At 34.3% G+C, this 18,330-nt stretch overlaps 1 protein-coding gene across 1 annotated transcript in view; it reads right to left on the bottom strand.

Annotated features, from left to right (window-relative positions):
- The window catches only part of LOC308614409 (tetratricopeptide repeat protein 6-like), a 66,098-nt gene that overhangs the window by 33,878 nt on the left and 13,890 nt on the right, over positions 1-18,330 (bottom strand). The window contains exons 3-9 of the mRNA XM_081228832.1: positions 15,670-15,839; positions 12,608-12,728; positions 11,038-11,188; positions 8,053-8,135; positions 7,046-7,122; positions 6,451-6,611; positions 3,636-3,770 (exon numbers count right to left, since the gene is read on the bottom strand). Coding sequence (XP_081084958.1) covers positions 3,636-3,770; positions 6,451-6,611; positions 7,046-7,122; positions 8,053-8,135; positions 11,038-11,188; positions 12,608-12,728; positions 15,670-15,839 — 898 coding nt within the window. The remainder of the gene's footprint in view (positions 1-3,635; positions 3,771-6,450; positions 6,612-7,045; positions 7,123-8,052; positions 8,136-11,037; positions 11,189-12,607; positions 12,729-15,669; positions 15,840-18,330) is intronic.

Genomic DNA, 18,330 nt, shown 5'->3' with positions numbered 1-18,330 from the left:
ATTAAGTGAGAAGGGTTAATCATAATGGACTGAAATTTAGTTGTAAAATAAATTCTTGATTCTATCAGAGTTTTGGGAATACTCATTTAACCATTCTGTGTATCATCCATGAAATTAAGACAATCAAGCTAATCTTTCACAGAATTAATTAAGAAGGTCCCTTGGTAGGAACTGCTATAGTTTCTCTCACCTGCAAATAAAATTCAATATATAAACAACTTTAAATGATTATCTTATTTCCATTGTTGCTATATAGCAAGGAAAAAATTAAATTTCTTATGGATAAAAGAGAAGCAAGCCTTATTCATCCAGCAAACATTCACCAGAGCTTGCTTGCTTCTGTCACTCTCACTGTCATATCACATAATCATCATGTTTTCTATCCATGTTCTCTTTTGCTTCTCTTTGATGCTTCTCTGATACCTTAGATCATCCATTTATATAGATAGTAATTTTCATGGAATTAACAGGTAATACAAGGTCTCACCTTTGCTTTAAGGTATTATTTGCAAAATATTTCATATGAAATGGCTACAGAGAAAGTTCAAAAAAGAAACACAGGGAGAAAAAAAGTATTCCTTGAAGCATCAGGTATCGATAGTGTTGCTACGCCCAGTAATTTCCATTTAGGAACCATAAACTCAAGTAATGATTTTGTTCTGTGTGTATAACTGTATTATTTAAAATAGTAAAATAATAAAAAAATTTCAAACAATCCAAATGTCCAACAATAAAGTGGTTAAAAGTACACTATGGTGGAATATTATGCAGCCATTAAAAATGGTATCTTCAAAGATTAAATATAAGAAGCAGGGCACAACACAGATTATGTAAGTAGCATAGTCACAATTTTGGAAAGTATATATTATATTTTATTAGGAAAAAAAGACAAAATTCAAATACATCAAAATGCTCTCAGGAATTACCATTTGATGGTGGGAAAACAGGTGATTTTTTTTATTAGTTTCTGCTTTATAACAAAGTGAATCAGTCATACATATACATCTGTTCCCACATCCCTTCCCTCCTGCATCTCCCTCCCTCCCACCCTCCCCCAAAACAGGTGATTTTAATCTCCTTTATTCCGCTCTGTATTTTCCAAATTCTCTACAATGAATATTACTTTCCTAATAAAAATACATAATCAGTGCTACATAAAATGCAAATGTCAAAAATAAATATCACCATTTTATGAAAAATTATGAATTGAAATCCTTTTGATGTACTGTCAAAGTGTAACACCTTCTATGTAGTTCTGCCTTCGTACCATGCAATATTCCTCTCACAGAAGAAAAAAAGGAAGTGAGTCCCTCCTTAGCACCTGAGCAGCCACCCACTCTAAAATGCCAGAGAACAAGGTAGGAAATGCCTTACCTTGTTGTAGTATTTCAGAACTCCTCTGTAGATGTAGGCACGCACACTCTGAGGATAAATTTTGATGGCCTCATTACAACTCAAGATTGCTTTGGAGTATCTGCCTTTCAAACCATAGTAGGCTACTCGACTTAAATATGCCTTTTCAGAGAAAGAGAGGAGGAAAGCAGTAACAGATATTTTAGTAAAAGTATCAGTTCTACCAAAATATATGGTAGCTGGAACAAATTTATGCCACCCAAAGATGGTATAAAATATAGACTTTTTGTCACTCTCTTTTATTAAGAAAATTTCAAACATACAGAATAATTGAAAGAATAGTAAACACCCATATGCCTACCACCTGGATTCAATAATTATTAACATTTTTCAATTTTGTTGTATCTTTTTCTGAACTATTTGAAAATAAGTTGTAGACATCATAAAACTTCACCCCAAGTCTTCCAGTATGCATCTTCTGTGAAGAAGACATTCTCCTACATAACCACACTACCACTGTATATCTAAGAAAATTAATAGTATTTCCCTAAAATCATCTAATATTTCATCCATATTCAAATTTCATATGCTTTTAAAATCAAGATCCAATGGAGTTTCACCTATTGGGTTTCGTGTTGTCTCTAGTCTCTTAAGAGGCAGGAATCAATATGACAGTGAAACAAGAAGTAAAATTAATAACATAGTATATAAAATAATTATTAATAGTTACATTAAAATATTTACAATATTTGTATACACCACAATTCATGAAGCACTTTTACCTATATAATTTCCCTGTTGGAAATCATATTTTTAGTTCAAGGGGGAAATACAGATATATGGATTATTAAAACTGCTGAAAAGTAGGTAAAACTAACTGACTGTTGCCAACTAATAACAATAACATTTAAAGATTTAACAGTTTTAGCAAATTTAACACACTTTCCAAACCACTGAAATTGTTCAGTTAAATACCTGGTAATGTTTTGGATCAAGGGTAATTGCACGATTAAAATCCAGGATTGAACTATCCTTGTGGAGTTTTACTTTACAAAGCCCACGTTGATAAAAGCCTTCTGCAAAATCAGGATCTGTTTTCACAGCTTTTGTAAAAGAATCAAAAGCCTAGAAGAGCAAATCATGTAGTGAGTAGAATGTATTAATTTAAAATGTTAATAAATTACAGTATATAACTATTGTTGAAAAGTTTTCATTTTAGTTTTTGGTCATTTTAAATATGTTTCTCCCAGCGAATGTTGTGGAGCAAAAAAAATTTATGAACAAGCCAGATTTATTATTATAATTTACAGGTTCCCTTACTCCCAGACTAATGTCTGCATAATCCATGTTGTTACAATACTTTCAGAGGTGTAACTTTAATCATTATTCTTCCTATTTTGTTTCTTCAAAGAAATCACAATTAGTACATTTATTTTCCATGTGGGCCAGCAGATATATGGTTAAAAAATTTCAAAGCAATGGAACTCCAAAATTTTTCCTAATATTGTAAAGCAAAGTTAGGTTTCCTCTGCTTGTCCAAAAGGGCTAAAAACATGAAAAATATTTGTAATTAATCTTAGATTTATTGTAATTTCTTAATGGAACAACTAATCAAGTGCAACTCTTTTTTAAAGTTATGAAGATGCAAGTTTCAGACACTGTCCAGCCCTATGAATATAAGGACTGGAATGGCGTGTGTGTCTGTGTGTGTGTGTGTGTGTATAGTTGTGGAATATTCAGAAATAGCCAATGGAAAATACATATTTATCATATCACTGAAAATTTTGAAATGGAGAATTGTGTGAAAGAGCCAAATACTGGATAAATACGTAATAATTGAATCAACTGGTTTTCAATGAATCTGGTTTTATTCTGATTTGAATTGCTCAGTTGTCAATAAAAGAAATCAGTGTCCTAATCATTTTCCATTTATTCTACATTACACTGAAGCACTCAATATAAAGTACTTACAATTTAATAAGTAAATTTATACTAATGTGATGAAATTTTGATATAATAATTTCTTACAATTAAATTTGTTTAGTGGGAAACATGCATTAGTCTTCTGAATAGTGTTGACAAACAAGCATCAATAAAATGTTTGAATAAATAAAACAATGTAGTAGGTTTTGCAGGGTGCAGACTGCCTATAGTAAGCCAAGCTTTATAAGAAGCTTTGGTCTAGTCACTCACTGTTTAGGTAGCCTTCAGAAATGGAACTGAATGCAAGGAAACAATTTCTAAAACCATAAAATACCTATGCTCTTAAATACACAAAATACCAGTTGTAAGTTGCCTTCCTCCATATAACAAAGACCCAAGTGATACAGACAGTCTGATGAAGCTGCTACGACATTTCGTCCTTTATCAGAATGAGAAAAGATATCCAGCGCCTTTTTAAACATTCTCATGGCTTCCTATAATGATTTTTAAAAAAAGAGAGGGAAGGGAATGTTTCTTTCTAATATTTATTTAACACAACAGCCTTAGATGTTAAAAGGAATCCTGAGCACACAGCCCTACTCTCATTTCACAAGAGGACACACAGACCTGGTAAAGACACAGATCTTGTCAGTGCACCAAGAGGCAGGACTTCTGACAGGCAGGAAATCTGACCCACCCAGGTGCCTATCCTACAGGCAGGTACGTAAGCAGGGTTACACAAGTGGACTTTTGGAACTATAATTTCAAATTCTAAAGGGTATTTTCTCATAGTCTTAAATAAGACTAAAATTTATAGACCAATTTATGACCAATTTCCTAGTAATTCTCCTGAAGGGAATGCTGGGCAGCTATTAGGTAGTAAAAGTTCTCCACTGATAATATCTGAGGTTGTTTTAATCAACTTTTATTTTGTCCTGCTATGCTCTCAAGGGGGTTCCATTGACACCAGAAAATAAACTAACATCAAAAATTACCCATTTAAACTATTCTGTCAAAATAGTTGAAACTCTTAATGAAAAAAATTCAATTTTCCAAATAGGAATGTGTTTTCATAACTAGCTACTCAATGTGTTTACCTAATATATAGAAATACAGCTACTTGTGACTCTTTAGTCCACTTTCTTAATTATATTAAATTGCTAAAGAAACAATGAGGTTTAACTTGGATATGCTGTGTCCTTTGTGCCCACCCTTAGTTTACATCACATGTCTACAGCTTACCTCAACATTCATCCTTCCAGCCTCACTCTCAGCACATGCCTTTGCAATAGAAAAAAATGCATCACCTTCTCAATTCCCCTCATTTTTACTTCTCAAAGTCTCTATATCTTCTGCATTTCCATCTTTTTTTCTCCTGTCTTTGAATGGTTTCCTTTCTTCTTTTCAGAGCTAACTCCTCAAGCTGTGCCCTTGACCCCAACTCCTTCTGTCCCGCCTTCTGCTTTTGGATCTCTGCCCCTTCATTGCCTCCTGGAGTCCATAAAGTCTTCCATCACATTTAAATTTAAATGAACACATCTACACTTCCTCCTCTAGCTGATGTCCCACCTCTCTTTCCTTCACTACTCTAAATAGTAGTGGACGCTCTCGTAGGGCAAATGTACATTCCAAACACAGTACTGTGGCAGCCATGTGGAGAAAAGCTTGGAAGAGTTCAACACTATTATATAATTCAAACAAAATACAAACATGTTCTGGACTAGGATAATGACCAGAGAAATAGAGAAAGGAAGTGGATTTGAGAGACATTTAGAAAGTAGAACCAAGAGAGCATGACTACTGATTGGGTAGAAGAGGGAACCAATCAAAAGTGACTTCAGGTTTCAGGGAGGTTAAAATAAATTTAAGATTATTCCAAAGAAGGAATTTGATATCATAAAGGTGTCAATTCCCCCTAAAATAATCTAGAGATTCAATACAATTCAATCAAAATTCCAGCAGGGTTTTTAATGAATCTTGACAAGCTGAATTTAAAATCTTGACCAGCTGGAAGAGTAAAGGCCCAAGAATAACCAGGAATTTCCTGGAGAAGAAGATGGTGTGGCAACTTGCTCCACCAGATGTCAAGAATTACAATAAAGCAACAGTAGTTAAAACATTGTACTATTAGGCCAGGGCTAGAAAAATTGACCAAAGGAATAGAATAGAGAGCCCAAAATCAGATCCACACATACATGAAAGGTTATAATAGGACAGATGTACTGCTTCAGATCTTTGGTTTAGGAGAACATTTCAATAAATGATACTGGAACATTTGAGTATCCATATGGGGAAAATTGAAATTTTATCACTATCTCACATTCAAAAATATCAACTTAAGGTAGAGTGAGGTCTTAAATGAAAAAAGCAGAATTTTTTAACTTTTAGAAGAAAATATGGGAAAATATCTTCATGACCTTGGTGTAGGGAGGGAATTTTTAAACAAGAATTTTTTTAAAGCTGTGACAATAAAACAAAAAAAGATACATTCAACTACATTAAAATTAAGACCCTCTGCTCATCAAAAGACATCATGAAGAAAATTTTAAAACCAGCCACAAATTGCAAGAGGATACATGACACACATGTAACAAACCAAGGACTAATATACAGGACTTATTTTTTTCAATGCCAAAAATCAACATGAACAAGACAAAAAAAATGTGTACAGCAAATTGACAGAACAGGAAATATAAGTGGCTATAAACATATAAAAAGATACCTCAACCTTTGCTCAAACTGAGAAATGTGAATTAAGACCATAATGAGACATTAGTTTTTATCCACCAAACTGATAAAAATAAAGTAGACAGCACCAGTTATTGTAGAGGATGGAGATGAATGGGAATACTCATACACTACAGGTGGGAGAATAAATTGGTACAACCCTATGGAACAATGTGCCATTTTCTTGAAAGTTAAACATTTACATTCTCTACATATCATCAATGTTAACAGAAAACATGAAAAAGAATATTACCCTTACTCTTAAGTGGGAAAAAAACAAAAGGAAACAACCCAAGTATTAATTAACAGAAGAATCAATAAATAAATGGTATGATTTAGTTTTGTAAAAAAAATATATATATATATATATATATGTAAGCAGTAATTCCAAGCACAATATAAAAATTCCATTAATAGGTTTAGTAAACGTTACTCAAGACTTTTCACCTTGTTCCTCTTGGCCTTCATTTGAGCTTTTGCTAATAGAGCATACATGGTGACCTCAGGCTTATTCAAAGTGATCCCATCTAAGACCTGAATGGCCTTGTCATGGTTCTCACAAAATGAATAAATGAGTGCTTGCTGTACAGGACTCAACTCAATGAGACCTAAAAGGAAAGGAAAATTTATCAATAACTTTGCCAAGTATCTAGGACTTAGAATATAATTATTTTAAGACAATCAAGCAATTCAATAATCTATTTTTACAATATGAATTAATAAATCAATATGATACTAAAATCTATTTACTGTCAACAAACAATAAGACATTCCAACTGCAAACAAACAAACAAAAAATAACAGCATAAGCCTGGTATTTCCTATAATAATCTCTCTCACAAAATTCACTAGGCTATGAAGCATTTTACAAATTGGTTACATACATGTGAAACTGAAGTTTTAGTTTCAAAATCTAACTTTGACTTTCAAGTGAACCCTTCATGCTATCTATACAGAGCTTCTGAAAATAGTATAAAAAATTTAAAGAAGTATTTCTTTTTAAATTAAGACAATATTATAATTTTACATTGATTATATTTACCTTCGGTCATTTCTGCTACTTGATAAATAGTGAACTTTGCAAGATCATAGCACTTCATCCTAAGAAGATATTGTCCTCTGGAAGAAATAACAGCTTTTTAATTCTAAGCAGTTAAAAATAATTTTTCTAAAATAAAGTTTTTTATACTCAGTTATTTAAAATTTTAAATTATAATACATTTATTCATACTTATTATATTTATTCATACTTATTTATGACAAAAACAATATGAAAATTATAAATATTTTATGTAAGTCTACATAGGCCAATTAACGTGGAGATGTGAGAAGAAAACAATTTAGGAAATGTGAAGCTGAAAGAAAAATTGTCAGATCTTTTTGTAATTATCGGCATTTAAAAAGTTATACTCCGTTGCTGAGAAATTTTAAAAGCTAAACACAGTTTAAGGGGCATACAAATGGAGAAGTATTTATATAAATTGTTAAAATGTGGTTCAAGAATTAAAAGACAAGCAAGACCTTATCAGAAAGCATTGTTCCAGTCCACTTTCCCATTTTCCGTAAATCCATTTCCCATGTTAGTAATTATAATATATTTTTGGTAGTGATAACTCATAATTTGCAATGGGTCCTTTTATAGCAAGCTCTACTGCATTTGAAATACAATTCAATGTATCTTTTTTTTTTCACTGAATTATCTGAGGTTTATACTTGGTACCTCTGGGTACAATCAAAATATATTACCTTACTTTCATGAGATCTGTGATAACTATCTAACCAGTAATCTAGAGAGGCCTCAAAGAACTTAAACACAGACAGTTGTGTTTTGATGCAAGGACAGAACAAAGGGAAAGATCTGTTATATTATGAATTATCTTAAAGTTTAACAAAAACAACTATATCTGACTTGCTGGTTTGGAGATGGCCATTTCTGGGAGATTAAATGTAAAACAAGGAGGCTGGAAGGATCAAGAAAGAACTCAGGATTCCAACAGCTAGCTCAGATACTAAGTTATCCCAAGAAGAATTCTATTTCTATGCACATACCTTATTATATATAATTGGATTCCATCTGGCTGAAGGTGGATAGCACGAGATAACTCTCTTACTGCCTTTTTCAATTTGTGCAACTGTTAAGTGATAAACAGAAACTTAGCTCATAATAATACTGATTGCTTCCTTTCTGATAGTTATTCCCTCCCACCCTTCAATACAGAAAATTTGCAGGAATCTCTCCTAATACATGTGTTTCTTAAGAATCATCAAAGCAAGTGGGATACAGAGAAGTTTAAAAAAACATTTATGAAGCAAAGTCTTTTGTTTTTCTTTAAATTATCTTTAAATTTGAAGAATGATTACACAGATCCACAAATATATAGTTTTAAATAAATATGATTATATCATATATTCTAGTTTGTTTTTCCTTTTTGTTTAGCTTTTCAGTTTTTCTCCCTCAACCATAACACCTTTTACACCAAACTTTACTCATGTTAATAAACTAGCTTGCAAAGGAATGTAAAATAAAAAGTAAAAGTCAATTCCACTTAAAAATAAGAGAGGAAAAACAAGCTTGCACTTAATGAGCAAAATGAATGAATAAAACAAAATACAACAATGATGAAAAAGATATCTGTTTAAAATCAGTATACAATGAAAAGTAAACAATGATTCTTTCCTTAATACTGGTTACAGAGCATAATCTGAATTTATACAAATTTTTACAAACATTGGGGATATTACAAAAGGGGGAACTAAACACATCCCAGCAAAATGAACCTGGGACAACGACTCCTCTTACTATGCTGACATGGTGATCAAAACATTTGTGCATGGAAGTAGACAATACCCCTTAAAATGGTACAAAGTGTTTGGAGGAAATAGTGGGTGGAGTCAAAAGAGGGAATTCAGGGGCCTCCCTGGTGGCGCGGTGGTTGAGAGTCCGCCTGCCGATGCAGGGGGTGCGGGTTCGTGCCCCGGTCTGGGGGGATCCCGTGTGCCGCGGAGCGGCTGGGCCCGTGAGCCATGGCCGCTGGGCCTGCGCGTCCGGAGCCTGTGCTCCGCAACGGGAGAGGCCGCAACAGTGAGAGGCCCGCATACCACAAAAAGAAAAAAAAAAAAAAAAAAAAAAAAAAAAAGAGGGAATTCAAAAGGAGGGAGTCTGAGATGTTTTTAAATAAATTTAAGAATTACTGTGGAACTTCAGGCCTGCTGCTTCTCAAGCTAACCCTGATCAGGTTGGTGTAATTAATAAACCACCTTTCATATGCCTGCATTGCTCCATCTGGTTCCAATCATACATAGCTATGCATTGAGGAAACCCTGACTGGGAATGATGGAAGCTCACTCTTTGGTCTTTACAAGCTTTCCTGGGGTTGGACTTCTCCAGGTAGCATTAGATTGGATTTACCCTGGAGCCTAAACCCACACTGTAGGCATATGTATTCTTCTATATACATACACAGGGTTTGGTTTGTCATTGTTTTACCTACATGGGATCATACTGTATACACTTTAAAGTCTTCTAAATCTTGTTCTAGAATATCTCTTGGAAACCCCTCCAAATCACCTGGCATAATTCTAACTATTCTTTTTATTGACTATATAATACTCTATAGTGTGAATACAACATAATTTATTCAACCATTACTGTGAAGAGGTTTTTGTCTCCTCAGAACAATGAGTCTTTGAATATATGTCCTTACACCTTGATATTATGCTGGTGCTTTGGTTTCTAAATATGCTTGGAGGAAATTCCAACTTCCCCATAAGGCCTCAGCTCCATCAACAGGGAGTGAAGCAAAAGGGCCACACACACTCCCCACCCCTTCCCAACAGGGATCAAAAGCAAACCTGCCCTGGGGACAATACCAAAATGGCCCCAGGGTCTTCTGCTTCCATCATCAGGAAGGAAAGGACTTAGTCACACTGCATCCTGAGATGAAGACAATGAGAACAGAGCCTCTAGCAAACTCCCAATGGACATGCAGTATGAGCAAGAAATGAACCTTTGTTATTTTAAGATGGTGAGTTTTGAAGCTTTATTTGTTGTTGTTGTTTTCCACAGGCACAACAGGCTATCCTGACTGAAACCAATATGAGGAGAGGACTTGTAGGAGACGAGGGCAGAAAGGTAACAAGGAGCCAGTTCACATGAACTCTCGTAGGCCTTTGGCTTTTGCAAGATTTGGCTTTTATTCTGAGCACAAAGGGAAGCTATTGAAGGGTTCCAGGCAAAGTGAAATAACCTGATTTATGTCTTAACAGGATCACTATGCTGCTGTTTTGAAAACCCATCAAAAAGGAATAAAGAACAGAAGCAAGAAGACCAGGAGGCTACTGCAATAACTCTGGTGAGAAATCAGTGTCTTGGACAGGACGGTTAGTGATGGAGCAGTACAAGGGAATATCTATTTTGAAAGGTAGACACAACAGCTAACAGTCTTTATCTCTGGAAAGTCCAAGTTGGTTGGAGTCAGAGAGAGCTCTTATTATTTACTATATTGTTTGAATTTTACACTAAGGATATATTATTTTTTTAATTTAAATAACTCGTAAATTTTAAACAAAATTTAAAGGAAAGTGTGAATGATTTGGACCCCATTCTATGCACAGATCTCATTCTATGAACTCACCCATTCACTCACTCCTCATACACACACACACAAAACTGATGGGACTCTAAAATGTTAACAGTAGTTATCTCTAGAGAATGAAATAATGGATGGTTTTTAATGTATTCTTATTTGCATACATATATTACATGTGGTAAATATACATTGCTTTTGTAATAAGAAAAAAAACAGGCATTATTTTTAAAAAAAGACAAAAATTCACACCTAATCAGGAGAGGATTTTTAAGTGGGTAATTATAGTTAACTATCAATATATCTATCTAATATGTATTGTTTATAAATGCATTAGGCTCTGTAATTAGCTGAAAAAGAATACATTGATATATTTTAAATTACATTGAACAAATATTCAAAAAATTAAAACTTTTTTAAAAAATCAAAGTTCTCAAACCTTAAATACCTTATGATAGGCTTCTGCTCGACAAATATAGCTTTGAATATACATAGGGTCAAGTTTAATAGCCTCAGAAAAATACCAAGTGGCTTCAATGTAGTTATCCAGGTGTAGTAGATATATGAGGCCAATATTTATATAAGCCAAAATAATGGTTCTAAAAAAATGAGAAAGCAAAATATTCTTAGACATTTTAATTATTCCAGATGTTCTCCAATTATAAATGAACCTAATGAAATACATACATCAATTTATACCAGGGTTCTTTCTCAATGTTTTCCTAAAGCAAAATGAATTAGTTAAATATTTTCTATTAAAAAGTATAAACACCTTTATGAAATCCTTAGTTAGGAATAAACATTTGTAGAGTCTGTCCTAGGAACTGATTTCCTGAAGTCTCCTAGACTCTTAGCAATACTTCACTCTTCCTTGACTTAATCTTGACTTATCTTGGATAACAAGCTTAGTTTTCCTCAACTCAAAAGTTTTTGCCTCAAGCTATGTTATATTCGCCAAGAGAAAGGGTGAGGAACAGTGAGAAAGAGCAATATTCTCGAGGCTTAGGGTTAAAAATCCTCTCCACAGAGGTATTAACCCAGTTGCTTTTCTATATCAAATAGAAGTTGTTTTTCTCTCTTAGAATCAAACAATTTTCAATGTAGAAATAACCTTAGAAATTATTTGTTCCATGCCTCTATTTCAAAATGAGGAAACTACACATTCTGTATCCCAACTGCACAGAAGCACTGACCCTTTTGCCAACTGCCCACTTTCTGGCTTTCTGCACCTGAAACTCATTTCTTTCTCTTCCTGACTCAAAAATATCCCAAAGAAAACCACTGTGGCCATTGTGGAGCCATGTTCCATGACTTTTCCCAAGTCAAGTTCAAAGTTTACCTTAAATAAGCTAAGTAAGCAGTCTGCCGGTTGGCACAGAATGGGCATGATTTGTTACTCTTTCTGACACCTTCCATTTTAAAGAATACTTCTTTGGAAAGAAGATGAATTATTTAATTAAATTCTACCTTTTACAGCCTGGCTTTCTGACTAGTGTATGTAACTTTCAGTCTGTTCCTTCCTGAACCTGTGTTCTAATGGTATTTGCTTTTTTATTTTGCTTTACTAAACAAAATGTAGCCAGAAGTTCTAAATAGAGGATTTCTTCCCACTGAGTCGTATACTGTGCCTAGCAACAACATATCAAGCAAATATTTTGCCATTATTTTAAAACTTGATGACAATTTTCCATGAACTTAACTTCAAAAAGTTTTAACCTGGGCATCCCCAAACTGCTCTTAATTACTGGTTGATTTTGCTATCCTTGGATTTAAACTCCTCTCAAACCCATTCAATCTCTAAAGTTTGCAAAAGCATCTGAGGCAAACAGATATTGAGAATAGTTCTTATTTTAGAAGTAATCTTATTTTCCGAGGTAGTATTCTAATTCTAGGATGACTTCATAATAGTCTCATTTTTACAAGGTTATTGATGAGGGGAGAAAGCTTTTTCTTTCATCTTGGTATTTTCTTGATTTTATATAAAAGTGAAATCAGTAAGAATAAAAGGGAAAACATACCTTTCTAGAGAAATAACAGCTTCAAAGTCACAAATTGCCAGCAACCAAAGTTTTAGATTCGCATAGAGTATGCCCCGATGTAGAAAACAACTAAGATTCTCATAGCCATCATTTATGAGAGCTTAAAAATAAAGGTATATATCTTATTCAGGTTCTGAACAAACATATCTGAGTTATATTTTAGCCTATGCCCCTTCCTACTGCTTATTCTTATTTTTTTTAACATTACATAAAATAAAACATATCTATAATGAATGTACTTATTTGGTGAGTAAAAAACAGTACTCACATAAAAAAGTGTATTTGTTTATAAGGAACAATGTGACTATTATGGTTCACAAACTCATTAGAGCTGGAAGAAATCCTGGTATTAATCTAGGATAGTCCACTCACTTTACAGATGAAGAGATTAAGGTCCAAAGGGGCCAGGTACAGTGACCATGCAAATCAATGGCAAAGATGGGCCTAGAATCTAACCTCTGATCCACTGCAGTGGATTGCAGTCAGAAAGGTGCCATTGCCCTTGACGGCTTGTTATTATTTGGAAGATAGGAAGGCATCATTACTGGCCAAAGAACAGGTTCTGGTACAAACGCAGACTGGGACAGACAGCAGAGGTCAGGCTTATACACATAAACCAGGAAGGGCAGCTCAAAGAGGCTACTCCGATTGCAAGCAGACCTTGGAGTTAAGGCAGGCAACTTGACTATGCATATCCCAAAGAACAGAAGCATGTGGCAAAAATAACCTCCTCTCAGGACTCCAGGCATGTGGCTCTCATCAGTGACCAGTCTAGCAGTCTAGAGGTTATCTCGTGTCTCCTCACTTGCTGATTCCCCCTCAACTTTCAAAAACATGCAATGAAGTAGATGAGATTTTTACATTTGATCCACATCGCCCAAGCTTCTCAAGCTAAAAAGGGAAAGTTCTGCAAAAAATGTACATAATGTTCACAGCCTGGGACACAAATATGCATAATACTAGATTTGGGGAAGTATTCCTAGTATAAGCAGTGATCATACAGATTAAGTAATCACTTGAAGGCCATTTGACTAATCAATTCACAGTATGACTGTCTAGCAAGGAGAAAAATAGCTGCAGTTGGTTAGTTGGTTGCTCTAGAAAAATAGAAACATTCTTCTATTTTTTAATTAATTTATTTATTTTAATTTTTGAATTTTATTTTATTTTTTTTATATACAGCAGGTTCTTATTAGTCATCAGTTTTATACACATCAGTGTATACATGTCAATCCCAATTGCCCAATTCCTCACACTCCCACCACCCCCACCACCACCCCCCCGCCGCTTTCCCCACTTGGTGTCCATACGAGAAACATTCTTCTTGAGGAAACAAAACTATTAGAATTACTTATTTTCTCTGTGCTTCGGTTTTCTCATCAGTAAAATGGGGATGATAATAGTACCTACCTCATAGCATTATTCTGAAGAGTAATTGAGACACTCCATATATAGCATTTAGAATAGTGCTTGGCAAGTAGTGAAATGCCTAATGAATGTTAGGTATTATTATTAGCTTAGAAAAATATATTGAGGGTCCTTTTTGATTGTGAAAGATAAAACTCCTTAGGCTAACCTATAGGAAAAGATTGAGGCTAAAATAAAGGTGGTCTGCTCTGAATAATTAAATAACAAGGATCTGTATTATTATGATAGCCTAGAAAAAAGCGGGTGAAGAGCCCAAAACTTGGAGAAGAGGGAAATACGAGAAAGCAGCTTTTAGGAAGACCAGGAAGAAAGGGGTTTAGCCAGATGGCAGATGGACAGGGCTGACAGAGACCAATAAAAGATAAACTTACAGAAATAAGGGTGTTTAACCTTCAAATTTAAATTATCTGTGCTAACTTTATCCTCTGAACCGTAAAACATTTAGTAACAGATGGTAGCCATGAGCAGTGAACTGGTGAACAAAAATGGAGGCTCAATCAGACAGCAGAAATTAGGTATAAAGATTCCAAGAGAATTGAACAGGAATCCTCAGTTCTCTCTTCTAGGAATCCTTGGAAATAGAAGGGAGGGCACTAGACTCCTCTCAGCACAGGATGGGCTTTGAGTTATTTTATTTGAATATTCATGGGAAGGGTGACCTCAGAAGGCAAATAGATTTAGAGATATCAAGAAACAATCATCTTTTGGAGTTCCCTGGTGGTCTAGCGGTTAGGATTCAGCACTTTCACTGTTATGGCCCAGGTTCAATCCCTGGTCAGGGAACTGAAATCCCACAAGATGCAAAGCACTGCCAAAGGAAAAGAAAGGAGAAACAATCATCTTAGATTGCCTCCCCTGAGGAGCTATGTATTCTCTTCCTAGGAGTCTAGTGGTCTCCTTAATCTCTAGATTCTGCCTCATCTGTTGGGATTCTAGCACTTTGCACCCAGGTGAACACAGCCACGTTTGGAGTGTTGGACTCTGGCTAGAATTTGCCAGTCAGGATAGGCTAATTTATTCAGCTGGACACTGTTTACTGAGCACTTATTCTACGCCCAGAATTGTGGACATATTCATATACCAAGAATGCACTGGTACAGGGTAAAGGGGAAATGGCCAGTTTTAGCTGTTGGCATCCTCTTACTGAGGATTCTCAAAGCCCATTTTTAGTCTAAGGGTTACAAAACTCTGAATTTGACTAATCCATGGGCTGGGTCTATGGAGTAGGACATAGCCCACCAGGAAAAATCACTGCCATTTTAGCAAGACGACTAAGAAATAGGCCTGGGTTTCCATAAATAGCCTCAGAACTTCATATATAGAAAGAGATTTCTTTGATATGATATTCTCTTTTTGTCACAGTTGTACACACATAAACACACACACACTCATACACACTAAAAGGGAATATTAGAAACACTTTTAGCTAAATTATTGTAGCTTTAAGTATAAATAAATATATATGTTATATAAATATATATAAGTACATATATATAAATGTATAACAATGTACATATTACATTAGTCATCCCACATTAGTATTCCACTCCATGAAAGTGAGCTGCTGAACCTCAGATTAAATTCCCATGTATTTGCCATTAAAAGTGAAGTACCTGAAACACTATAATCCTGCAGTGCTCTAAGAGGGTTACTCTTCCTAAATAAGCAGGCTCTGTAATACAATGCTAACCAGTTATTAGGATCTAAGTGAATTGCAGTAGAAAGATCTTGAGTTGCTTGCTTATGAAAGTGCCGTTTAAAATACACTCTCCCTCGGTATGTCCTAGAAAAAGAAAAAAATTCATTTTAACATGTACTGCAAAATATAAATTTTCTCTTTTTGGCAAACTTATACAACTAATTTTATATTTGAATAACAACTTGTGATTATTTCTCTTTGCTTCCCAGGAAAGTTTAGTCATAATGTTAATAGCAAAAAGGATATGGACATTTTATAAATAAATATGTAAATATATAATAAAATACTTTATTATTATATGTATAAATAAATATATAAATATATAATTAAATACTTTATGCTTATTGATATTATATATTAATTATATATATGCTTAATAATTATTACTATATTTCTTACATTTATCAGAGAAGTGTGTCAATAAAATAAATGAGGCATCCAAGATACACTGAAGATACACCCCCAAAAATGGGAGGCTGCTCTATCTGCAAGGGTAAAAGCTATTGCATCAGTTTTATGAGTTGAATTCTATTTCCATTAACTTCTAACTTCAATTTTGAAATTTTCATTGACCTGTATCAACTCTGAAAATCTCATTTTCGATCACTTAATAATGTAAAACAAATCAGTTTTTACAGCTAAAATAAAAAAGACAATTAAGGAAAAACAGGAGAATAAGCTAGTAGGTTGCCTGCTCTGAAGAAGTTAAATCCAGGGGGAGGAAAATAGATGTTCAAAAAGGTTATAGTATGAAAACAATGGTAATTTGGAAAAAAGAGTACAGCAAGTAACAGAGGTCTTTCAAAAGCACTAAGCATCCTAAGACTCAGGATATTTTATCGTGGAGCAAAATATTTTTTTACCCCACATATAAGAAATGTCTTATGTAGTTTCTAATGAATATAAGAATCTTACATTTATTTTTAATAATTTCTGATTGCTAAAGACTATTACTAATTATTTCTAAGTATATATATGATTCTGAACTTAAAATCTTACAGAATAAAGCATTACTAATATTTTTTGTAGGATGCCATTAAGTCATGTCAATTCCTCAAACACACTGACTTCTGCGTCCATTCCTTCTTTCATTTCTACTGCCTCAATACTGAAGATCCGCATCAGATCACATCTGGGCTACTACTTTATTCCATTCTTATCTCTAGAGTGATGAGATTTGATCATCAGCTAATAAAGATCACTTTTCTCAAAAACTTTCAACAGCCCCCTATTGACAATGGGATAAGGCTGAATTCTTTAAAAACACATATAAGGCCTCCCATAAGATAACACCACATTATAACACCTTGAATTAACCTTCTGTTCTTCTCCAACTAATCTGATGCCTTCCTGCAAGTAATTCCCCTTTAAGTAAAGAAGTAGACAACCAGAATAGAACAATAACTAGGGATGAATTTTTAAAGAGCTTCAAAAAAGTTTGCCCTCCCTTCAAATGGCTGCAAGCTGAGATAATTTTAGAAGTAAGTTATTTCAAACTTTCAAAGAACAAAAATTATCGAATTCTAAAGGACATGTTTCTAAGAAAAGAAAAAGATGAAAGACTTAATTCATTTTGAGAAAGTAGCCAAATCCTGAAATCAAAATCTGACTATGAAATTAGTGAACAATCTTACTATGAATATAGATGAAAAGCTCTTAAAGAAAGTGAAGACAAAGCAAATTCAGTATTGTTTAATAATATTCTATCTAAAAATATATGATTGGGGCTTCCCTGGTGGCACAGTGGTTGAGAGTCCGCCTGCCGATGCAGGGGACATGGGTTCGTGCCCCGGTCCGGGAAGATCCCACATGCAGCGGAGCGGCTGGGCCTGTGAGCCATGGTTGCTGAGCCTGCGCGTCCGGAGCCTGTGCTCCGCAACACTAGAGGCCACAGCAGTGAGAGGCCCGCGTAATGAAAAAAAAAAAAAAAAAAAACTAAAAAATTAAAAAAATAAAAATTTATGATGGCCAAGAGGCATTTATCCTTCAAAATTAGAAAGCCTATTACCATGAAATTCTTATACGTAGATCATAGGAAAAAAATTTAAACAGGAATAAAGAGATACTCCCTTGAAATAATTAAAGAATAAATGGCTCAAAAATTACAACTGTGATGTTTCTTGGTAAACGTCAAAGACATTTTCATTAAGTTCAAAAGATAAAGATTCTTATTATCACCAACATTATTGTTAAGTTAAAGTTGATGCAATGATAAAATGAGTTGGGAGATAAGAGTAGAGCAAAAGAGGTAGAACAGGGAACTCCAAAACTCCACCTTTCCACAATAGCAATGAATAAGCAGGCAAACACTGTCAGAAGCAATTAAAGAATTAAGAATCTAATTAAACACTTAGAATCACCAGGGTAATACTTAATGAAGGAGGAAAAGCTGCTGAATTTTGGTAAGAGAGCTCTGTGGTGTTCTAACTCACCCGATTTCCCTCCCCAACTTCCTAGACCCATGGTGGCCTTGAAGAAAACAACCTGCATTCCTGATGCAGGTTACTAGTACCAGAGGGAACAATACAAATCTTATTCTCAAAGAACTGTAGCTGTGTAGTTTTGACCTGTCTGG

Source organism: Mesoplodon bidens (assembly GCF_964165515.1).
Source record: "Mesoplodon bidens genome assembly, chromosome: 3".
NCBI classification, from domain to species: Eukaryota; Metazoa; Chordata; class Mammalia; order Artiodactyla; family Ziphiidae; genus Mesoplodon; species Mesoplodon bidens.
The sequence above is the reverse complement of the archived record's forward strand: the minus strand, read 5'-3'. Positions and strand labels throughout refer to the sequence as shown.